Source organism: Mustela nigripes, chromosome 4 (assembly GCF_022355385.1).
Source record: "Mustela nigripes isolate SB6536 chromosome 4, MUSNIG.SB6536, whole genome shotgun sequence".
In the NCBI taxonomy this organism is placed as follows: domain Eukaryota; kingdom Metazoa; phylum Chordata; class Mammalia; order Carnivora; family Mustelidae; genus Mustela; species Mustela nigripes.
The window spans coordinates 159,713,185-159,738,638 of record NC_081560.1 but is presented as its reverse complement, the minus strand read 5'-3'; the positions used below and the strand labels follow the sequence as shown (position 1 = coordinate 159,738,638).

Here is a 25,454-nt window from a genome sequence, read left to right as displayed (position 1 = left end):
AATTTTTTAAAGATTTTACTTGTTTATTTGATAGAGAGATAGAGAGAACACAAGTAGGCAAAGTGGCAGGCAGAGGGAGAGGGAGAAGCAGGCTCTCCACTGAGCAGGGAGCCCAATACGGGACTCAAACCCAGGACCCCAGGATCATGATTTGAACTGAAGGCAGTTACTTAACCTACTGAGTCACCCAGGGGCCCCATGCCCATGTTTTTATTATTTAGAATTTTTCTTGGCATACTGTATAGTAGAAAAAGAGCAAGTTGTAGGATATTATGTATAATACGAGCACAGTGGTAAAGATCATTTTTAATCTCATGTGTATATTATGTGTGAATATATACTTTGGACATACATTATGTATATGTACATCTACCTCATATGTTATCTTAAAAATGCATGCCAAACTACTGGGTATTTACCCTAAAGATACAAATGTAGTGATCCGAAGGGGCACGTGCACCCGAATGTTTATAGCAGCAATATCTACAACAGCCAAACTATGGAAATAACCTAAATGTCCATCAACAGATGAATGGGTAAAGAATAAGTGGTATATATATGTGGAATATATACACAATGGAATACTATGCAGCCATCAAAAGAAATGAAATCTTGCCATTTGTGATGGCATGGATGGAACTAGAGGGTATCATGCTTAGCGAAATAAGTCAATCAGAGAAAGACAACTATCATATGATCTCCTTGATATGAGGAAGTGGAGATGCAGCATGGGGGGGTGTTAAGGGGGTGGGAGAAGAATAAATGAAACAAGATGGGATTGGGAGGGAGACAAACCATAACTGACTCTTGGTCCCACAAAACAAACTGAGGGTTGCTGGGGGAAGGAGGGTTGGGAGAGGGGGGTGGGGTTATGACATTGGGGAGGGTATGTACTATGGTGAGTGCTGTGAAGTGTGTAAACCTGACAATTCACAGACCTGTACCCCTGGGGATAAAAATATATTATATGTTTATAAAAAATAAAAAAATTTTTAAAATGCATGCCAAAGTATAAAATTTTTCTCTAGGAGAGGAGCAGGCAGAAGGTTAATAGGTGATGCTCATTTCATAACTTAGAAACATAAGAAAAAAATTATGGAAATTATTTGACTGGTATATGATGTTTAGTTGTCTATGTTTTAGATAAGCCATCACACTTGTGTTAGGTATAAAACAATGTGTTGGAAAGTAGAAAAAAGAATATCTAGTGATGCCCTCCAGGGATTTTGTTCTAGGTCAGAGAGCAAAGAATGACACTTAGAAGATCTGATAAGCAATATGAAAGCATATATTAACACGTGACTCTAAGTTTGAAACAAGTTCATACCAACATGTCTAATCTTTGGTGTTCAAATGACACCAAAGCAGAGAAATGAATTCTAACATGAATTATTCCTTCCCCTCATGGCTGAAATTCTATTACCCAGCTCCTGGACATAACCTTTCTCACTTTCAAATTCAAATGTCAAGTACCTGTAGGTGACACAGAGCCAAGAGAGCTTTCCTGCCCTCTCCCTCTTTGTCCCTCTCTCTGCTTATCATTATGAGGATGGTGCAGTGTGGCCTCTTTGGATTCTATTTTCTTTCATTTCTTACCTGTATTATGCACAAAAAAGGAAAGTCTAAGAACTGGCTCAGTGAATAGTGATGCTTTCCATTTACAACACGCAGAGGACAAATGGCTGTATGTTAGCTTATACTAATCATTTGGTTTTGTTTCACGGTGATAATCGAGTAACAGCTCAAATTGGAGAAGTATATATGGTGCCAAATACCAGTGTTACAGAGTATAAACAATAGCACAGCATGTGTGTAATGAAATTCTGGAAACATTCCTCTTTTTTTTCCCCCAAAAATTTTTATTTGAGAGAGAGAATGAGCAAGTGAGAGAGATGAGCAAGCACGAGTCATAGAGGAGCAGAGGGAGAGGGAGACACACACTCCTCACTGAGCAGGGAGCCCAATTGGGGGCTCAGTCACAGGACTCCAGGACCATGACCTGAGCCAAAGGTAGACGTTTAAATGACTGAGCCACCAGGCACCCCTGGAAACTTTCCTTTAGCGGAGGCTAGATGTTCACTGGGTATGGAGGGAATAGGGAAACAGGAGCTGAGGTCAGAGAGTGCATCCCCAGCAGTGAAGAGGTGAATGATGCCCCAGAGGAGGAGGAGCTACAGACAACAACACAGCAGCAGGAAGATGGTCTGCCCTTCCTCATATGGGAATGAAGCAGAGCTGGTAGGGGGGTGGGACATGGCTAAACCCACTGGCAATTGGGGTGGTATCAATGTCCTTTGGGTCAACCAGAGATTTCAGGGTAAATTTCTGTAAAATGGTGGTCAAGAATAAAAACAGCTCCATACGGGCCAGTCCTTCTCCCAAACATATTCGTTTTCCTGAAAGTAACAAACACAAGGGATCTGTTCCTTGAACACTGTTTCGAACCATCATAAGACATGTCACAAGAAATATCTGATGAATGACCAGGCCAATTGAGAGGTGGAAGGAAGGTTAGACGGACAGGTGGACAGAAGGATGGAAATGCTTGCTATTCACCTAGTGTCTTGATGAGAACCCTTCATTCAACAATTAATTATTGAGTATCAGGCCTACATCAAGCACTTCACTATGCATTTCCACGTTACAACTGCTCTTTTCTTATTTCCAGTTTCCATATATTTTTGTAGAAACCCACCCCCTTCACCAAGGGCATTGGAGGGAGAAGGACTAAGAGAAGAGAACTCATGTATCTGTGTCTCCATTCCTACCTCTGGCATAAAGTTTACAAAGATTTTTTTCCTTCATGTGATTCCAAAAACATGTCTAAATGTATTCTCTCTCACTTTAAAATATTCAGGGTGTCCCTGATCTGTCCTATGACAGGAGGTTAAATAGGTTGAACTGGCTCTTCACATTCTGTACCCAGTCTGGGGTTCCATATCCCTCCTTCCATCTTCCAAACCCTCTACTCTTGGTTCTAGCCATACCAACTCTTCATCGATCTCCAACACACCATGACATTTCCAGCCTTATCTCATGCTGTTCCCTTCAGTTAAGGCGCAATTCTCTAATACTTCTTTCAGGATCTATGTCTCATGTATTTCCTCTCTATACTCCCTGTGATCCCCTCAGGCAATAGAGTCTTGCTCTCTCTGGGTACCCTCAGAATCTTATTCACTCTTCAATTAAAGCCTAGATCATCACCTTGAATCATAATTTCCTGTTTATCTTTTTCTACCACGCTAAAATGTGCATTCCTTGCAGGGAAGGCTCAGTCTTTGACATCTTGGTATGTACAGTGCCAGACCCAAAGCAGGTACTGAAAGCCATCAGATAATTGAAGGGAACTCTATGGCTGGAGACTCAGTGAGCACTATTGATGTGGAGCCCAATATCCAAGATACGTGATCTTGAGTGGAGGACAATCAGGTGCAGGGCATCCTGCCACTTTCCGAAGGTTTCCTTGATGCCATGGTTGGTTGGCAGGTTCTGACCTCAGTCTATAGAAACATCCTTCTCCTATGGTCTACTTTGTAAAAGTGCCCCATCTTCTCTTCTTTCCCTCACTTCCTATCTGCTGTGAGGCAGCTCAAATTCCTTTTCTGCTGTTGGAATGTTGCTTATTCCAGTTCATGCCTCACTGTGGGCTGGGGGTGAGCAGGAAGCTGCCTCTTCTGGTCTCCTGAGCAGCCTGGCCTTTCCTCTCCCACAACACTAGTCTTATCAGATTATAATGATCTGCTTACTAGTCTGCTTCCCTAACTAGAGTGTAAGCCCCTGTGGTGTCCATGCTGTGCTTGTGGATACTTGTCACCCCAGAGCTCACTCTGGGAAGTGAAGGTACAGAGAAAATACTTTTTAAAAAAAATATATTTATTTATTTATTTGAGAGTATGAGTGGGTAGGGTAGCAGAGGGACAAGCAGATCCCCCACTGAGCATGGATCCTGAAGCAAGGCTTAATCCCAGGACCCTGAGAGCATGACCAGAGTTAAAGCCAGACACTTAACTGACTGAGCCAACCAGGCGCCGCACATAGAAGATACTTAACTTGGGGTACCTGGGTAACTCAGTTGGTTAAGTATCTGCCTTCAGCTCAGGACATGATCCCAGGGTTCCTAGAATTGAGCCCTGCATCAGGCTTCCTGCTCAGTGGCAACCCTGCTTCCCCTTCTCCTGTTCCCCCTGCTTGTGCGCGCACTCTTTCTCAAATAAATAAATAAAATCTTAAAAAAAAAAAAAAGAAAGAAAATACTTAACTCAAAGTTGAGGAGTTATATACCTTTCTCCTGGCCAGTGAGTAAAGTCTAAATGAGTTTCATCTGCTGCTTAGAGGAGCTCTTAGTAGCTCAGTGATATATCTAGAGTCATGTTTCTGGTCATGGACAAAGAACAATTCTACCCATGCCAGGGCAGGCACTATGTAAGATTCAACTGATACCCCACCCCCAAAATATTTTGTCCCCTTCAGCACCTAAGGAATTTATTACCTGCTGAGAAAGGCATGAAATAATCACTCTTCTTAAAGTTGCCATTATCATCCAGGAAGTGGGCAGGGTCAAATACCTCTGGGTTGGGGAATTCTTGTTCATCGTGTAGCACAGAAGTCAGTGATACTAACACGTTTGTGCCCTGAAATGAACAGATGAGGATAAACTGGGTTAGAAAGAAGTTGTAGAGCTGGAAGAAATGTGGAAGTCACTTAGTTCAATATTTTGATCTATATGTGAAGAATCCAAGGTCCAAAGAAGGCCCATGGGATTTCCAGCCAGAAAGACCAAGAAATAAACAGGGATGAGATTGAGGCCAGTGCTAGTCAGGATGCTAACATGGCCTCCAACAGGGTCTGAAATACCGAGTGCTTGGTTACTTGGGTGCCTGCCCTCTGAATTCCTTCCACTGATCACAATGTTTGGACACTTGTGTGTCTCTATTTTGTCACTTCAGTTTTCATACATCTCATGTGGATTATGGCACAGCAGAGGTCTGCTTGAGATTCTGTCTCTCCTCTCCCTCTGGTCCTTTCCCCAACTCACATTGTCTTTAAGTAAATAAAATCTTAAAAAAAAATAAAAATGTGGGGGAACTCTTTGTTATAGATGAATCCTAGCTACACACACACACACACACACACACACACATACATACCAATAATAAAATTTAAAAACTAATCATTTTTCAACAATTCAAGTAAAGATCATTAATTAATGCTAAAACTATTGGATCAATGATTTGGGAAACAGGATATTTATGAGGTCTTAAAGTACCATGCCATAGATTTTTTCTTATTAATCACCTATGAAAAATAGATCCCTAGCAATAGAGAATTATGGCAGATACCTCCTTCATAAGTGAGTAGCTAGCATCACCAATAATGGTATAAATTGGTATTGTATGTCTCTAGCCAAATGTGATGCATTGGGACATACACAACATCACCTATGTAATTTTCTTCCCCAAAACACAGAAGTGGAATCTAATCTCAAAACAAAAACAAAAACCACCCGAACCAGACTGAGGAATATTCCACATGGTGTCCTGGACTCCTCAAAACTGTCAGTGCCTTGAAATGAAACAAATAAAGGAAATGGAAATTTTCTTTATAAAACGGTAGCCTAAAGGGACAGATAATCAAATTACATATTATTCCTTTATTAGCTACTACATGCTCCTTCAAAAAAAGCTACAAAAGAGTATTTTAGGATAACAGAAAAAAATGTAATTATAGGCTATATATTAAATAAAATTATTGTATAGATAATAGTTCCTTGAGATGAATGCTGTTCATCTCAATAAATGTGCAGAAAACCCTCATTCTTAGAAGACGCATAGTGAAGTGAGGTAGATTGGAGTGAGGTAGATTGGTGGACATAACTAGATATGCACTTAAAATACAGATGTATATAAATTTTCATAAATGTTATTTATATATACACAAAACATTATATAGCCATTGTGTATGTGTGTTTAAAGGCTGTTTAGATTTTCTACTTTTTTAAATTAAACATTGGAAGAAAATTCTACCCTCTAAGTTTATCATATTTAAGGTCTGTAATTTTATTTACAAAGTTATTGCCTTTGGGACACCTGGGTGGCTCAGTCATTAAGCCTCTGCCTTCGGCTCAGGTCATGAACCCAGAGTCCTGGGATCAAGTCCCACATTGGACTCCCTGCTCCACATGGAGTCTGCTTCCCCCCCTCATTCCTGCTCATGCCCTCTCTCACTGTCTCTGTCTAATATTTGGAAATGACCCAAATATCCATCAACTAGTGAATGGATAAACAACTTGTGGCATTCGATATGATGAAAACTACTCATCAAAACAAGGAACAACTAATGATATATGTGATAACAAATATTAATCTCAAACACATTCTGTCACATAGAAAAGATAAAGGTTTATACTGATTACAGGTTATACTACTTTTATGTCACATTCTGTTATGCTACATTCCTTAAAAGGCAAACTGTGGAACCAGAAGTAGATCAATGGCTACCAAGGGTTGAAACTGGGGGAGGTGGATTAACTGTAAAAGGAGAATGAAGGAAATTTTTGAGATGATAGAAATGTTTTATACCTTAGTTGTGCTAATTACACAACCTTACATATTGATCAAAACTCACTTGACTTTACCCTCAAAAATATGAATTTTCTTTGGTATAACTTATTGTTTCTGTATATTGTCTCTGTTCTTTTCTTTTCTATGTTGCTTTTAGGCTCCCTCTTTCTGTAACAGATCCCTTTTAATATTTAATATGTCTTGCAGGGATGATTTAGTGGTCACAAATTCTTTTAATTTGTCCTGGAAGTTTTTATCATTCCTTCTATTTTGAATAACATCCTAACTGGATAAAGTATACTTGGCTGTGTATTTTTCTAATTTAGGACCCCAAATATATCATGCCAGTGCTTTCTGGCTTGCCAGGTCTCTATGGACATGTCTGCTGCCAGTCTAATGTTTCTAGCCTTGTAGGTTATGAACCTCTTGTCCTGAGCTGCTTTCAGGATTTACTCTTTGTCTCTGAGATTTGCAAGTTTCACTATCACATGTCAAGGTGTTGACCTATTTTTATTGATTTTGAGGGGGGTTCTCTGTGCCTCCTGGACTTGGATGCCTGTTTCCTTCCCCAGATTAAGGAAGTTCTCTGCTATAATTTGCTCCAATATACCTTCTGCCTCTCTCTCTCTCTCCATTTCCTCTTCTGGGATTCCAGTTATTCTAATATTGCACTTAATGGTATCACTTATCTCTTGAACTCTCCCCTCATGATCCAGTAGTTGTTTATCTCTTTTTCTCAGCTTCTTTATTCTCCAACATTTTTGTCTTGTATATCATTGATTCTTTCTTCTGCTTCATTTATCCTAACACTCAGAGTCTCTATTTTTTTTAAGATTTTATTTATTTATTTGACAGAGAGAGATCACAAGTAAGCAGAGTGGCAGGCAGAGAGAGAGGGGGAAGCAGGCTCTCTGCTGAGCACAGAGTCCGATGTGGGGATTGATCCCAGGACCCTGAGATCATGACCTGAGCCAAAGGCAGAGGCTTAACCCACTGAGCCAACCGGGTACCCCAGAGCCTCTATTTTTTTTTTTTTTTTACTGCATCTCATTAATAGCCTATTTGATTTCAACTTGAGTGGTTCCATGATGTAATGGTGAGCACTCTGGACTCTGATTTCAACTTGATTAGATTTAAGTTCTTTCATTTCTCTAGAAAGGGATTCTCTAGCACCTTCTATGCTTCTTCCTTTTCCTTTTTAAAAAGATTTTATTTATTTGACAGAGAGAGACACAGTGAGAAGCCCAATGTGGGACTTGATCCCAAGACCCTGGGATCATGACCCGAGCCAAATGCAGATGCCCAGTGACTGAACTACCCAGGCTCCCCTTCTATGCCTTTTTAAAGTCCAGGTAGAATATATTTTTTTAAGATTTTATTTATTTATTTGTCAGAGAAAGAGCACAAGCAGCAGGAGTAGCATACAGAAGGAGAAGTAGGCTCCTGGATTAGCAAGGAGCCCAATGTTGGACTTGATCCTAGGACCTGGGGATCATGACCTGAGCTGAAGGCTAATGCTTAACTGACTAAGCTACTGATGTGCCTCTGAAGATAAGGTTTTTTTTCTTTTTAAAGATTTTATTTATTTGACAGACAGAGATCACAAGTAGGCAGAGAAGCAGGCAGAGAGAGAGAAAGAAGCAGGTTCCCTGCTGAGCAGAGAGCCCGATGTGGGGCTCGATCCCAGGACCCTGGGACCATGACCTGAGCTGAAAGCAGAAGCTTTAAACCACTGAGCCACCCAGGCACCCCTGAAGATAAGGTTTTTAATATTACAGAAAAAAAGAAACAAAACTTAGGTCAGTCATGTCCAATACAGTAGACTTGAATGATCCATGGTTACTTAGATTCAAATTATTAACAATGATAAGTGAAATTGGAAAGGTTGGTAGATATGAGGTCACCAAAATAATAAAATCAATTATATTTCCATATACCAATAAAGTAGAAAAGGCATTTAAAAATTATACAATTTATAATAACATTAAAAATATCATTTACCTAGGAAAAATCTAAAAGATGTACAAGCCACTATACTGAAGAAAATATTGAAAAAAATTAAAGAAAGCCCAAATAAATTAGGAGAATACACCATATCCATGAATTGAAAGATTCATCATTCCAACATGTCAATTCTTTCCAAGTTAATTTACTATAACTCTGATAAAAACCATTGTCAAGTGCTTTGGATAACTGGCAAATTGATACTACAATTTATTTGGAAATGTAAATAGCTAAGAGTAGCCAAAACAATATTAAAGAAATAGAACAAATTTGGAAGAATTACACAGTCAATACCAAAACCTGTTGTAAAAATGTATAGCCTCAAAAAAAAAAATGTATAGCCTCAAACTGGAAACAGCACAAAGTCCATGAAGCTGCCACATGTATGATTCTTGCACTCTCATCTTTACTGGTAGAGGATTGAAACCGCATTGTGAATATGAGAACTTCAAGAGCACTGAAGTCAGGTGTAGGAGAAACACATCTTACCTTGGGGATGACATAGTTTCTGAATTTAATGTCACGGGTCACTGCATGAGGCAGGCTGTTTGGGATAAGATCAATGTATCTCTGGATCTCGTGCAATACTGCATTCATATAGGGCATGCGGCTCCTGTCTTGCATGCAAGGGCTCTGGCATCTGCCAATTACACGCTCAATCTCTTCCTGGACTTTAGCTGACAAAACACAAATGAGACAGATGAAAAAAGAGAAAATGCATATATATTTACACGCCAATTCATGTGCTCCAATATCATTATAAACATTGGTTATATGCCCAGAAGTAGACCCTGCCCATCATGCTGGCCATACCTGTGACTTCTGGGTGCTTCAGCAGAAGCAGGAGACTATATCGTAGGGTGGTGCTTGTTGTTTCTGTCCCAGCTCCAAATAAATCAGACGCACTGGTTACTAAGTTTTCAAAAGTAAACTTCAACTGATCATTGTCCTTTTCCTAGGAATTATTTGATGTAATTATTTGCTGGTTTGGCAGCATATGTAATTATAATAAATCTAAAATAACACATTGTTATATAGCTAAGCAAACTTGCCTACAGATTCCATTTCCTAGCCTCTTTCGCAGCTACATTGGCCAAGCAACCTATTTCTTACCGAAGGACTTTTTTCTTAAAGATTTTATTTTATTTATTTGAGAGAGAGAGAACAAGTGAGAGAGCTAGCACAAGAGTGGGGAGAGGACAGATGGAGTGAGAGAAACAGACTCCCCACTGAGCAGGGAGGCCGACGTGGAGCTCCATCCCAGGACCCTGGAATCTTGATCTGTTGCTTAACCTACTAAGCCACCCAGGTGCCCCCCAATGGCCTCTTGGTGTCACTTTCCTTCCTTCTTTTTACTACATGCCTACACAGATATGTTGGTGGAGGTGGTGTAGACATCATCTTGAAAAATGATGAACATGAAGTCTACACAGTAGGTATGCTAAAGAAAAATGGAAGGCACATGAGTCCATGATACTTCAGGGCTACTATAAAAGTCCTGGACTGCCTAACATGAGAGTCTCTGTACCTGAGAAAAATACACCATTTCTTTTTTTTTTTTTAAGTTTGGATTGTTTGTTTGTTTGGTTTTTTAAGTTATGTATTTGACAGAGAGAGAGAGAAAGAGAGAGATCGCAGGTAGGCAGAGAGGCAGGCAGACGGGGGGGTGGGAGGGAAGCAGGCTCCCTGCTGAGCAGAGAGCCCAATGTGGGGCCCGATCCCAGGACCCTGAGATCATGACCTGAGCCAAAGACAGAGGCTTTAACCCACTGAGCCACCCAGGCGCCCCCCAATTAACAATGTTTAAAGAAATAGTGGGGAGTGCCTGGGTGGCTCAGTGGGTTAAAGCCTCTGCCTTTGGCTCAGGTCATGAACTCAGGGTCCTGGGATTGAGGCCCACATTGGGCTCTCTGCTCAGCAGGGAGCCTGCTCCCCCCACCCCCCGCCTGCCTCTCTGCCTACTTGTGATCTCAGTCTGTAAATAAATAAATAAAATCTTTTTAAAAATTATAAATTGAGTTTTCTCTTGTTGGTAGGCAAACACAATCTTTTCTGATAGAAATGAGTAAATTAGAGCCATATCTTAAAAAATGGTCTTGCCATTTGCGACGACGTGTATGGAACTAGAGGGTATCATGCTTAGTGAAATAAGACAATCAGAGAAAGACAACTATCTTATGATCTCCCTGATATGAGGAAGTGGAGATGCAACATGGGGGACTAAGGGGGTAGGAGAAGAATAAATGAAACAAGATGAGATTGGGAGGGAGACAAACCATATGTGACTCTTAATCTCAAAAAAAAAAACCCCTGAGGGTTGCTGGAGGAGGGGGGTGGGGAGAAGGGGGGTTGGGTTATGGACATTGGGGAGGGTATGTGCTATGGTGAGTGCTGTGAAGTGTGTAAACCTGGTGATTCACAGACCTGTACCCCTGGGGATAAAAATATGTTTTATGTTTATAAAAAATTTAAAAAAAAATTTAAATGGTATAAGCCAGGATCAAGAGTTTTAATTCTCTTCTGCTATAGAATTTATGTGGTCTCTATATTGCCTAAAAACTCATTACAAAGTTGGGAATATGCAAAAGCTAACATGGCAGCACATCCTAGAACAGATTGTAGTGAGAACAAATTTACAAAGACAAAAGAGGGCCAGCCCCTATGGTACTCCAGATGTAAGGCAGGACTATTTGGTTTGGGAAATAAGTGCAGGAATTAGTGAAGATATACAAATAGAAGAAATATTACAGACTTGAAGACAGAAAATTTGGACATTAACTGCCCATAAGGGATGAAAGAGACTATGGGAGTAAGGCAGATGCTGAGAATAAGACACCAAGTGAATAGAGATCTCATAACTTTTCATAGGGAGAGTAAAAGCACCTCACAAGGACAACTAAAGCTGGTTTAAGATAAGGGTGACACCAAATTGAAAACAACAATGGGGCCATTTGAAATATTGACTATGGAGATCACTAAAATTAAAAAAAAAAATTTTTCTTCCTAGCCAGTCCTCTGGGCCAACATTAATTTAATAAGGTTCTTACAATCCCCAAGTGACCTGTGACACACCTAAATTGTCATCAACTCCATTAAGACAGGCTTAACCTCAATAGCTGTATTTGCTAGACCCATTGGTAACATCAACATCACACACTTTTCTAACCTTTCCAACCCCCCAAAAAAGAGTAAGGCACTTATAAACCATTATTAGCATCTCATCTGCTGAAGTGAATTTGAAGAATCAGTGCTTACATACACATAGATTATCAATTTTAGCCAATTTTATGCCTAAGTTTTCTTCTAGGAGTTTTATATTTTTAGCTCTTACATTTAGGTCTTTGATTCACCACATTTCCACCCAAGGTTAAATATAATGTTATCATATGATCTAGCAATTCTACCACCAGGTATGTACCCAAGAGAAATTAAAACATAGGTAGACACAAAAACTTGCACACAAATGTCCATAGAAGCATTATTTATAAGAGCCAAAAACCCAGCAGCGCCTGTGTGGCTCAGCTGGTTAAGAATTTGCCTTTGGTTCAGGTCATGGTCCCAGCATCCTGGGATCAAGCCTGGAATTGGGCTCTCTGTTCAGTGGGGAGCCTGCTTCTCCCTCTCCCTCTGGCTTGTGCTCTCTCACTTTCTCTCAAATAAATAAAATCTTAAAAAGAAAAAAAAAAGCCAAAAACCCAGAAACAATCAAAATGTCCATCAACCAAGAGTAGATATATAAAGCATGGTATATTCTTTCTGGAATATCATTCAAGCACATAAAGGAGTGAAGTGAAAGAAGCTAGAACAAAATACAGTATAACTTCATTAATATGAAACATCCAGAATAGCAAATCTATAGCGACAGAAAGTAGAGAAGTGATGCCTGAAAGCTGGAAGTGTTTGGGGGACAGTGGAGATAACTACTCAAGCTTATGGGGTTTTTTTTGAGGGTGATGAAAATGTTTGGTAATTGATTGTGGTGGTGGTTGCACAACTCTGAAAATACACAACTACTAAATTATACTTGAAATGTGGGAGGGTATGGCATGTTAATTATACTCAGTGTAGATATTAACAATAAGAAAAAAATGGAATAATAAGCTAGAATCTAAATACTATAATGAAGTCCAGAGGAACAATGCAGTTTTTAAATATAATATTAAGGAAATACTGTTAATTGATATATGAGAGATGTCAGCACCCAGGACCAGTGGAAAGGCTTCCTAGCATTAAGGAAATTGCTCAAAATATATACAAAATACAAAAACATTCATATGGGTGCATTTTTCTGGGAAGGTGTCCATACTTTGTGTATGTATGTGTATTCCAATAAAACTTTATTTATAAAGACAGGTGAGCTTTGCCGGTCTTTGATCTAAATAAAAGTGGAAGGGGAACAGAGTTGGAAGATAAAAAACATTGCCCTAACATCAGAGAAAGCAGACCATGAAAATATTAACTTCTTCCCTCTTCCAGTTTCTTCAAACAATTCCACCACCTTCTTCACTCCATTGCACCTAGAATATGTGACTTGAGCAGTCCAACTGAAATCCAAGGATAATTCTTTGACAATCAATTTCATCAGCATCTTTTTTCCTTCCCATGTTAGCCTACTCACCGTTTCTCATTTCTGCCCAAAGCTACAAAGTGATTGGATAAAGTGATGGCCTCAGATGAAGGAATTTCCTTCTCTAGAATAAGCCTTTTATAATGCACTCTGGATTCTGCCTCTCCCCCATTCAAGGATGTTGCCTGGGTACAAGTGTCCTTATGGCATCTACATTACTTTTGTCACACAATTTCCAGCTTGACCCTATCACTCATCACATTCACTATTCAGATTTACTATCTCAATCTTTCACTCCTTGGTTAAATTTCTCAAATAGAATATCTGTTCTTATTACTAAACTCTCCCATGCAGTCCTTACTTCTAAAATCAGCCTCTATAGGCTAAACCACTAAAATCAGCCTCTATAGATCTCTGAGATGTGACAGAATGAACAATTTGATTTTATTTCAGGAGTCCCTGTATTTCCATGGTCCAGACTTTTTTCATCAAGCCAAAGTCAAGAAATGAAAAATCTCACAGTTGGTCCTTGGGCCCCATTCTTATCATACAGCTCATTCTACAGGACTCCCAGGATAATTTTCCCCAATAATTATTTGTATTCCACTCTTGTTCAGGCTCATACATCTACCTGAGCAAGTCAAAACTTTTCAAGCCAACATTCAGTCTTACAGTTACTTGACAGGCACCAACATCCAACTCTGTATCTGTCCAAATCCATTTTTGGTTACACTCAGTGAAGACTTCCTTTTTCCATCCATCTCATCTCTTTGCCAACACGTACTTCTGAACCTCTTCCCTCCCCTATTCTTATTGCAAATATTTTGAAGCTCTACATCCGCCCTCAGTATAAGCAGGAAGCCCAGCTAGGTTAAACACTTCCTTCTTATTCTCCCACACACTGAGATAAGATCACATATATCTTCATTTTATAGCTCCATATTTTGTAATTTCTAACTTGTGTTTTTATTTCCCCTAAAGTGTACATTCTCTTTCTCTTCAGGTAGAAACTTAACAAATAGGTTCCACATATCCTAGTTATTAGACAATTCAATCTTAGATTGAGTGATGTTCCATGATGCTCAATCCAGATAGATCCATGCACACAGAAGTACCTCAAGTGTCTGTCAAGCATTTCTTGCCTGATGATTTAAACATCCTCATGAGCACTAATCAGTGAACAAAATAAATGCAGGCAAACAAATAACGGATCTGTCATTAATATCTTACCTGTCCCATTTTCATCAGGAAGTAATCAATGAAGTCCCGAGGATTGTTCACTTCCAAGGATTCTTGGTGTTCTTTTATTTTCTCCAAAATGTAATTATTTATAAAAACAGAATTGTTAAGTATTGTGTTATGACTTCCTGGGAGATAATCAAGGAGAGCAGGGAAGCTATTGTAGATCTTAGAGATTAAAAAAATATATATTAAATTTTAAAACATGTATTGAAGACATATAGAAGATATGTCAAGCCCTGGTTAAAAAGGGAGATGAAGAGAAAATGGTCTTTGTCTCCTGGAAAAGCATTTTATATTGTGTATATAAAGTAATTCTCTATGCTCATGGAGATATCTAAGCGAGAAAACTCTAACCAGATGATGAAATACGACAATAACGTCCTATACTCATACATCGTTCACCTTATAGTATCAAAGCCTCTTTACATCAATTCTCTCATGTTTTATATTAATTCTTCCCTACAACCTTGAAATACAGAATGCTGTGAATTACTATGATTCACATTTTATAGATGAAGACTGAGGTTAAGGGAGTTTGGACAACCTCATACACAGCACAAAGCTACTCCTTCATCAGTGCATCCTGGCAGCACCTGTGGTCCCAAATGTTTTCTCTGCTTAAAGGAGACATTCTCTTCCTTCCTAGACTAGCATATTTCTGCTAAGTAATGTGATGAAGAGGTCACTAAGTGTGAGTGGAGGACAAATCTTTTAGGCAATGGGAACCTTTCAGCAAGGGCCTGGATGCCCACTGAGTGTGCTATCAGCATGTTTCTGGGCAGTCACCAAAACAGGGCTTTGGGATTTAGGGGAAAGAGCACTGGCCAGGGAGTCAATAGGCTTGAATTCCACCAGCTCCATATTTGGACATTTATCTTCTTTTTTTTTTTTAAGATTTTATTTATTTATTTGAGAGAGAGAGAGATCACAAGTAGGCAGAGAGACAGGCAGAGAGAGGGAGGGAAGCAGGCTCCCGGCTGAGCAGGGAGCCCAATGTGGGGCACGGTCTCAGGACCCCGAGATCATGACCTGAGCCAAAGGCAGAGGCTTAACCCACTGAGTCACCCAGATGCCCTGGACCTTTATCTTCTTGTCTGTGAAATAAAGGTTTTGACTCTCTTTTCAACATGCACACTCCATGAGGTTTGCCCTGGGCAGGAGTGTGGTATTCAAAAACTCACTTCACTGAGTATGACCAGTGAAAGTACCAGTATAGATATCTCCAAAGACAGGATACTCCAAAAAAAGAGAGCTGAGATTTTTTGGCAAACACCATGAGAATCAACTTGTCAGAACTCTAGAAAACAAAGGCTTACAGCAATCAAGTGAATGCTGAATCCCAAAAAAGGCAACTTGAAAATGGTGGGAAAGTTTGTGAAACTTTTAATGTGCCCTCTTCTACCTCCTTCCTAGTTTGGCAGTGGTCTTAACAAGGGCAGCTTCTCGTGTGGGATTCTGGTTTCCAGTGCAAGAGACTAGACTAGACCTTGCAAAAAATTGTGTTTTCTCTTTGCAACTGCTCTGGGGCAACCTGAAGGACTGACACAGGCTCTTGTCTTTGTTTCATCGGACTAGATGAAGAGCAGCAGGCATGGCTCAAAAACTCTGTAAGGCAAATGAATAACCTGGGGCAAAGGCTAGTTAAGACATAAGATAGGGCACCAGAATCCTGGGAAGAAAAGCTGGGGAGAAAGTATCTTCTGGATATTAGGGCATTCCAAAGTACCCAGGTATATTGAGGAATTTAGACATTTTAAAATTTAGAAACCAGGGGGCGCCTGGGTGGCTCAGTGGGTTAAGCCACTGCCTTATGATCAGGTCATGATGTCAGGGTCCTGGGATCAAGTCTCACATCGGGCTCTTAGCTCAGTAGGGAGCCTGCTTCCCTCTCCTTCTCTCTCTGCCTGCCTCTCTGCCTACTTGTGATCTCTGTCAAATAAATAAATAAAACCTTTAAAAAAAAATTTTAGAAACCAAGACATCAGCTAAGAAAAGACCCCAGAAGACCCTAAGCTTTCACCTCTAGCTGATCTTGGCTCAATGTAAGCCACAAGACTGAGAAAGAATCGGAGTCCAGTGAAAGCAGTGAAGGAATGCTCCAGTCCAGAACCAGTTTGGAAGAGTTCATTTGTCTGTTCCTGTCTTCCTTCCTTCCGCCCTCCCTCTCTGTCCCCTTCTTCCTCTCTCTTTCTCCCCGCACAACCTTTTCTCAGCCCCTCACACTCAAGGAAAACTGCAGCTAACACTAGCGGAACACCAAGAAACAGAGATTTCAGAGACCGCCCGTGATGAAGAAGAGGAGACTTAGAAACATGGTCCAGAAAAGTCACGAAATAAACAAATATCTATAGCCTACAGAAAGCAAAAAGCAACACGAACCCAAAGCAAGCAGAACAAACGAGACAAAACAAATCTCAAGGAGGGGGAGGAACCTCGTTTCCACAGTTACATTATAGTATCCGAAATGTCCAGTTTTCATTTACTTCACAGCATGGTCCATACAGAATTTTGGATGTGTCAGAGGAAAGACCTCCCATGACCTTACCTGAATCCATGGGGAACTCAAAATCTTGAGGTTTTCGTTAAATATTTTCAGGAAGCCAATTAAAGTCTGATCTGTATAATCAAAACGATTTTGGAAAATGATGGAGCAGATCACATTGCAGGAAGCACAGCCCAGGACAAAAGTGGGATCATAGGGTAAGGCTAAAGAATAGGAAAGATTTAGAAAATACCATTAAAATATACATATAAAACTCTTTGTTGTTCATAATAGGTAATTTTAGGATCTCTAAAACAATATCTACCTAGCAATCCCCTTGCCAGCGAAGATTTCAGCATGCTCAAAATCAACACATCATCTTTCCCTTAAATGGGACGTCCATCCCACCTTAGTTTGATTAATAACAATCTTCCAAATACTCCATTTAGATCACTACCTTTGTTTACTTGATTCTGACCCAAGGTGACTATTACTTTGAAGAGCAAAAGAAAAAACTTTAAAGACGCCACTTTTAAAAACACTGAATGGTGCACCTGGCAGGCTCAGTAGGTGCAGAGTAGGTGCCAGCACCTGACTCTTGATCTTGGGGTCACGTGTTCAAGTCCCACCTTGGGTGTGGAGATTACTTAAAAATAATAATAAAAATACATTTTTAAAAAAATACCTAATAATTTAAGCTATCAATGCAGAATCACACCTGTCTGGTAAACTTGTACACTCCTGTAGGAAGGAAGAAATAGCTCGGGACCTGGAAACCTATAGCTAATGAATAGTTAAAGTGAATTATGTGTAAAATCAGCAGAGAAAAAGATTAAAGGAGGAAAAATGATGGAAAAATTCAGGCATTTTGATAGAACAAACAAAAAAGCAAAAGGTATCCATGTTGTCTGAGAGGAAAACTAACACAAATGAGTAAAATTAATGTGCACATTTGTTTGCCTCGGACAGAAGTAAAATAAGAAATTTTCACTTCAAACTTAAATCACAGCTAAGGCAAAGAAAAAAGGTTAAATTTGCAAATAGAGTCCGGGGGTACCTGGCTGGCTCAGTAGGCAGAGCATGTGACTCTTAATCTCAGAGTCATAAGATCAAGCCCCATTTCAGCATGGAACTTGCTTAAAAAAAAAATTTTTTTTTATATAAAAAATTGGGGCACCTGGGTGGCTCAGTGGTTTAAGCCTCTGCCTTCAGCTCAGGTCATGATCTCAGGGTCCTGGGATCGAGCCCCACATCGGGCTCTCTGCTCAGCAGGGAGCCTGCTTCCTGCCTGCCTCTTTGCCTATTTGTGATTTCTCTCTCTGTGTCAAAAAAATAATAAAATCTTTAAAATTTTTTTTTAATTTAAAAAGGAAAAGGCAATAAATGGAGTTCTTGTGTTTCTTTATTACAATACAAAAAACAATAATTTCCTTTAGGAAATAGGTTCCCTCATCGCCAAGCAGGCCTCACATTTTTTAGACAGCCTGCCCTCTTATGGAATTCTGGAGTATTGCTATATATAGCCATTAGCAGAAGACCATAGTTACAAATTTTTAACTGGACTACTATTTAGGCCAATTCTGTCATTTTACAGATAAATTAAAGCAGAGAAAAAATTTTATTTTTAGTGATAAATATTTAAATGTAATTGCTATAATCAACTGATCAATAAACTTTATATGCAAAAGGCCCCCAAATTCACATCAGTGATGTAATTAAGGATAACCAGAATCCAAAATGAGAGGGAATTAAAAAATAGGAAACGTGTTTAGGTAGCTGTTTCTATTCCAGACTCTTTTTCTTTTTTTCCTTAAAGATTATTTATTTATTTACTTACTTGACAGAGAGAGCACACGTAAGGAGAACCAGGCTTCCCTCTGAGTAGGGAGCCTGATGTGACACTCTATCCCAGGACCCTGGGATCATGACCTGAGCTGAAGGCAGACGCTCAACAACTGAGCCATCCAGGTGTCCCCAGAGTCTTTTTCAGTTGAAACACTTGAGGACACTAAGCTTTCAGAAAAACTTTAGAAGGTAGGGGATAATTTCTGAAGGTCTTGAGATTTATTTCTGTGTGTGTGTGTGTGTGTGTGTGTGTGTGTGTGTGTAATATTTCACAAAATGAAATTACTCACACATTAAAAGAATGAAATCTTGCCATTTGCAATGATGTGGATGGATCCAGAGAGTGTTAAGCAAAATAACTCACTCATATGTGGAATTTAAGAAATAAAACAAATGAGCAAAGGGGAAAACGAGAGAGAGACAGAGACGGCAGGAGAGAGGCAGGCCAAGCAACAGACTCTTAACTGTAGAGAGCAAACTGATGGCTGCCAGAGCGGAGGTGGGTGAGGGCATGGGTGGAGTAGGGGATGGGGATTAAGGAGGCACTTGTTGGGATCAGCACCGGGTGAAGTATGGAAGCGCTGAATCATTACACTGTACACTTGAAACCAATTTTTTTTAAAAAAACAACCCTGTATGTTAGCATGTCTGGAATTTAAACAAAAATTTTTAAAAAATAGTTGCTGACAAGGAAATCACAGTTGATGAGGGTGGCATGAAAGATGCCTAAGCAATTACAACCATAAAAAAAAGTATCATTACTGGCCCGAAATGGACACATGGACCTTGGAAGCAACACTCAGAAGATGAATGAAGTTGACCAAACACATATAGACCAACCAAGTAAAAATACAAATCAAAGCCACAGTGAGATACCACCTCAGACCACTCAGAATTGCTAAAATTAATAAGCCAGGAAACGACAGATGCTGGCAAGGATGCGGAGAAAGGGGAACTCTCCTGCGCTGTTGGCAGGAATGCAAGCTGGTGCAGCCACTCTGGCAAACAGTATGGATGTTCTTCAAAAAGTTGAAAATAGAGCTACCCTACAACCCAGCAATTGTGCTCTGGGTGTTTACCCTAAAGATACAAATGTAGTGATCCAAAGGGGCACGTGCACCTGAATGTTTATAGCAGCAATATCCACAATAGTCTGGAAAGAGCCCAGACGTCTTTCAACAGATGAATGGATAAAGAAAATGTGGTATGTATGTATGTATATATATATATATATGTATGTGTATATATATGTGCATAATGCACATATATATGTGCATAATGGAATACTATGCAGCCATCAAAAAACCCCCAAATCCTGCCATTTGCATTGATATGGATGGAACTAGAGGGTATTATACTAAGTGAAATAAGTCAATCAGAGAAAGGCAATTGTCATATGATCTCTCTGATATGAGGAATTTGAGAGGCAGAGCAGGGGTTCGTGAGGGGAAGAAAAGGGAAAAATGAAACAAGATGGGACTGGGGATGGAAACAAACTAATCTCAGGAAACAAACTGAGGGCTGCTGGGAGGCAGAGGGGGTGGGAGAGGGTGGCTGGGTGATGGACATTGGGGAGGGTATGTGCTACGGGAAGTGCTGTGGATTGTGTAAGACTGATGATTCACAGACCTGTACCCCTGAAAAAAATAATCAAATAATACATTACATGTTAATTTTTAAAAAAAGAAATGAGGGGTGCCTGGGTGGCTCAGTGGGTTAAAGCCTCTGCCTTCAGCTCAGGTCATAGTCCCAGGGTCCTGGGATTGAGCCCCCAATGGGCTCTCTGTTTGGTGGGGAGCCTGCTTCCTCCCCTCTCTCTGCCTGCCTCTTCTGCCTACTTGTGATTTCTTTCTCTCTGTCAAATAAATAAATAAAAATTCTTAGAAAAAATAAATAAAAATTTTTAAAAAAGAAATGAAAAGAATGCAAGATTTAAAAGAAAAAAAAAGCACATGTCACTAGCTACAGGTGCTCCATGTGAAAGGTGTGAAATCATTGCCACTGTGTCCATTTGACAAGTATTCCCTGGTGACCTTTTCTGAAATAGGTAACCCACATTTACATGGGAATGTATTATTACTATTACTATGGGAAAAATACCGTTCTCTAACTCTGAAAAAAAAATGAGTCCCCAAATGTTGTACCTTCATGGTGTAATGATGTGGAAATAAAAAATTGGGGACAGAAAAGGATTAAATGACCTTTTACACCCACACTGTGGCACAGTCATGAAATGACACATGACCAGCATAGACACACAGAAGCTCCCCTGGCTCTTTGCTGCACTCCCTCTTTCCACGCGAGGGCTGAAATGTTTCCAAGGACATCAGTAGACGAGAGAACAGCCTGCCAAGATCAGAGCTATAGAATAACCCACCTTTGGTTTTTCTCAAAGCTTCTACAAGGTGGCAGGCTTCCTCTTGAACTCGGCTCTCAAGGTCACTCTTTCCCATCCCCAAAGTCCGCAGGGTCATGAGGGAGAAGCGCCGTGTCTCCTTCCATTTGTTTCCGTTAGTGAAAAGGATTCCTACCAGAGGGGAAACAGAAACTGGGCAGGAGGTCCTAAGCAAGGAGGAGGAAGGTCATACGCAGCAGCCTCACGGTGGGCCAAGTTCTGCTGAGTCGCTCTTCAAATTCCAGTTTTCCATCCTTTCCAACCCCATAACCAGTGCCGAACGTGTGTACCTGCTCACCTACCATGTCCTTTATTAACTTTTTCAGCTAAGGGGAAACTTCCTCTTGCAGAAAACTCTTCTCCCAGATCAATCAGGGCTTCCTTCACTGCTTCATACCCATAGAGTACAACGGTGGGCTTCATGCCAAAATACAGAGTGAATACAGGGCCATACGCTTTTGAGAGCTGAGAATTTCGAAGAAAACATATATGTTAGCAAAAGAAGTCACAATTTAGTCTATGTTTTGTGCATAATTTTGTGTGTGTGTGCGATTAAGCCTGATATCATCATACTGTCGATGTTTTTATTCTACCAAACATGGCTTCAAATATTCCTGGATCTTACCTATAAATAAGATTGTTACAGCTGACACATAGAGAGGGCCACTGATATGACGGGCAATGGTCTGGGGAATTGGTACTCAGATAATTACAACTGGTTATTACACCAACGCCTTGAGCTAGGTTTATTTACCCTGTTGTACAGATAAAGAGACTGAAGTTCAAAGAGTTTCCTATATAATCCCAGTGTCTAATAACAGAACACCCAAATTTCAACCCTACTTAGCCAAACTCTTTTGTCTCCAGTGCCTATCTCTGAACCAGTACCCAGCTGTTTCAGGAAAGCACTGTAAAGCCCATCCTCTGGAGATTTCTCTTTTCTTCTTCTTCTTCTTTTTTTTTTTTTAAGGATTTTATTTTTAAGTTATCTCTATACCCAGCATGAGGTTTGAACTCATGAGCCCAAGATCAAGAGTCTCAAGCTTAGTGACTGAGCCAGCCAGGTGCTCCCATCTCCTGAAGATTCTGACTTGGTAGCCTTATAATAGTTACTAGAAATCCATACTAAAAAAAAAAAAAAAGAAAGAAAACCACCCCAGCTGGTGCTCATGCCCACTCCACTTTGAGATCGGCTGGTATTACTAACACTAAAGGCAGGACCAGGACAGGCAACATCTCACAGAACAACAATTGCTTCTATCCTGCAGCATTCACAGGGTATAGACAGCAGCTCTGTGCGGAATCCGGGGATTATGTTACCATCCAGTTGGTCCTGATGATTTCTTATTTTTTACATTCATTCAAGCTAGTTCTGGACCCAGTTACTTGCTTGCCATCAGGCACTACTTGCTTCTTCAGAGTTCAATTTTCATGAACAAAACACACAGACTATATAATAGATGACTCTTCAAATGAAATCTCTAATCACAAAACACCACCCTTACCATTTACCTTTAGCCAGAAATCACAGCAAAGGGTTGTGAAACAAAGGCAGCAGAATTCCTGGCTTTTGTCACTTCATTATTGTTTTTTGGTTTTTTTTTGGTTTTTTTTGTTTTGTTTTGTTTTTAAAGATTTTATTTATTTATTTGACAGAGAGAGATCACAAGTAGATGGAGAGGCAGGTAGAGAGAGAGAGAGAAAGGGAAGCAGGCTCCCTGCTGAGCAGAGAGCCCGATGCGGGACTCGATCCCAGGACCCTGAGATCATGACCCGAGCCGAAGGCAGTGGCTTAACCCACTGAGCCACCCAGGCGCCCCTCATTATTGTTTTTTAAAAGATTTTAAGACTTTATTTGAGAGAGTGAACACATGAATGGGGACTGGGGAGACGGAGAGTGGGGGAGGGAAAGAATCACAGTCTCTGTGCTGAACCGAGCATGGAGCCAATGAGGGGCTTGATCCCATGACCTCAAGATCATGACCTGAGCCAAGACCAAGAACCAGACATTCAATCGATAGAGCCACCCAGGCACCCTGGACTTTATTATTATTTTTTAAAAGATTTTATTTATTTATTTGACAGAGAGAAATCACAAGTAAGCAGAGAGGCAGGCAGAGAGAGGAGGAAGCAGGCCCCCAGCGGAGCAGAGAGTCCGACGTGGGGCTCGATCCTAGCACCCTGGGATCATGACCTGAGCCGAAGGCAGAGGCTTTAACACACTGAGCCACCCAGGCGCCCCTGAACTTTATTATTTTAATGCTACCACAGAACAGCCTAAATGTTTCTTTACTCATAGAACACATTATTTTATTCCACTTTTTTTTTTAAGTAATCGCTACACCCAACATTGCAGCTCAAAATTCATGACCCTGAGATCAAAATTCATGACCCTGAGATCAAGGGTGGCATGCTGTATTGGCAAAGTCAGCCAGGCGCCCCTTATTCCACTATTCTTTTTTTTTTTTTTTAAGATTTTATTTATTTATTTGACAGTCAGAGATCACAAGTAGGCAGAGAGGCAGGCAGAGAGAGGAGGAAGCAGGCTCCCCGCTGAGCAGAGAGCCCGATGTAGGGCTCGATCCCAGGACCCTGAGATCATGACCTGAGCTGAAGGCAGAGGTTTTAACCCACGGAGCCACCCAGGAGCCCCTTATTCCACTATTCTTGACAATATTTCACAAGTATATGTTTTACAGACGTACCTTGATATTTTAATATAATGTGGTTAATTTTAATATATTTTATTTAAAAGTAGAGGAGCTGGAGAAGCATAAAGCATACTTACATTGCTCAAGGACTTGCTGAGGTTCTTCACATCTAACTGGAGGATATTTCCAATGAAAGGGAGAGGAGTGGGGCCAGGTGGGAGCTTCCCCTTTCCAGAGCTCTGTTTCCAGAGTGAAAGGAGAAGCCAACAGGAGAGACAGAGCACCAGAACCACAACTAGATCCATGAAAGCACTCCCTTTTTGGACGACTGTGAGCTTGACATCTAAAGCTTTTATAATACTCCCTGCTAATTCAACCTGTCCCTCTGACTCATAAACTAATCAATCAGCTGGATTACTTTAATCTCTCTTTTGAAAGGACTTTGGCCTACTGATAAAGATAAAAATACGTGTTTTTCTTTTTGCTTCTACTACTCCTGCCCTGAGATTCTGGTCTAACAGGTCTGGAGAGGAGCCCAGGTACTGGTAATGTTTTCGGTTTGGGGGTTTGTTTTTCTTTTTAACATTCTAGGTGGTTCCAGTTGAGAGCCAGTGAAGTAAATCACTTAATCACAAAAACTGCAAGACATTCTGGATTTTCAGATTAATGATCAGTTGAGAATTTATGATTTTAGAGGAAATCCTTATACACAAAAACGTTTATCCTTTAATGCTTTAGCAAACACCAGTATATTTTGTCCTAGAAAATGAAAGCCTTTTGAAATATTTGTGTACTGTATTAACATTCAACAAAACCTAGGTAACAGAACTCTTGAATGTCCAAATACATAGCAAGTAATTAGCTAAATAAATTTATATATATTTACCATCAAACTCTTATGCCCACCCCCACCCACACACAGTGGAATTTTAATTTTACAAAAGAAGGGGAAATTTGGAGGCAACAGGAGACCCATCCAGTGTTGTACACCTTCTAAGTGACAAAAATGGGAATTGAACCTAGATCTTTTGAGGACCACTATGATGCATGATGGCTTACACCATAGCTGCCTCAATAATTATAGGAAAAACAAAATCGAACCCCCCAAGTACTAGTTCCTCTGAATGCATACCTCACTGACTGTTCACGAAATAGTAAGTTTCACTAAGTAGAAGCCTTTGATTCCAAGGATAAAAGGACTATAGGCTCTCAAAAGAAAAAAAAAATAAAAGAAAGGGATTCTCCCCCTCTCCATCACTGCACAGGTGAAAGTTGCTCAGGTAATTGAAAAAAGATCCCGTCTCAGAATTTAGGAGGCAAGACTTGAGAAAATATGGTTTCCCCTACCTTCCAGTGACCTCCAGACATAACTTCTGATTTTTTTTTTTTTTGAGGAGGCGGGCTGCCACTGTCAAAAATGATGGAATGAGGGCTCCTGGATGGCTCAGTGGGTTAAAGCCGCTGCCTTCGGCTCAGGTCATGATCTCAGGGTCCTGGGATCGAGTCCCACATCAGGCTCTCTGCTCAGCAGGGAGCCCGCTTCTCTCTCTCTCTCTCTCTCTCTCTCTCATAATGCCTGCCTCTCCATCTACTTGTGATCTCTCTCTGTCAAATAAATAAATAAAATCTTTTTTAAAAATGATGGAATGAAGTATGCACAACAAGGTAGGCAAGATTTTAAAACAAAAGGTGTGAATTCAGTGGAGAA

At 40.3% G+C, this 25,454-nt stretch overlaps 1 protein-coding gene across 3 annotated transcripts; it reads right to left on the bottom strand.

Moving 5' to 3' along the window:
• Window positions 1-1,836: 1,836 nt before the first annotated feature.
• LOC132016643 (cytochrome P450 2C41-like) lies at window positions 1,837-24,137 on the bottom strand. Of its 3 annotated transcripts, none has more exons than XM_059398167.1 (9): window positions 23,884-24,137; window positions 21,398-21,560; window positions 21,078-21,227; window positions 16,919-17,079; window positions 14,362-14,538; window positions 9,378-9,519; window positions 9,054-9,241; window positions 4,490-4,631; window positions 1,837-2,396 (listed from the first exon to the last, which is right to left on the bottom strand). In XM_059398167.1, the coding sequence occupies exons 1-9, from the start codon at window positions 24,049-24,051 to the stop codon at window positions 2,215-2,217; spliced, it is 1,473 nt and encodes a 490-aa protein (XP_059254150.1). In that variant the 5' UTR covers window positions 24,052-24,137; the 3' UTR covers window positions 1,837-2,214. The 3 variants fall into 3 exon arrangements, with proteins under 3 accessions (XP_059254150.1, XP_059254151.1, XP_059254152.1); XM_059398168.1 differs by having other exon boundaries at window positions 14,362-14,442; XM_059398169.1 differs by lacking the exon at window positions 23,884-24,137 and having other exon boundaries at window positions 21,394-21,470.
• Window positions 24,138-25,454: the final 1,317 nt, after the last annotated feature.

Excerpts from the sequence above, each read along its gene's own strand:
- LOC132016643 (XM_059398167.1), bottom strand. The coding sequence starts at position 24,051 with ATGGATCTAGTTGTGGTTCTGGTGCTCTGTCTCTCCTGTTGGCTTCTC. Across the intron at positions 9,520-14,361 it reads TCCTGATGAAAATGGGACAG|GAAAAGGACAATGATCAGTT; the intron begins GTAAGATATTAA and ends AATAATTCCTAG. Across the intron at positions 2,397-4,489 it reads TTTCATGCCTTTCTCAGCAG|GAAAACGAATATGTTTGGGA; the intron begins GTAATAAATTCC and ends TGTTACTTTCAG.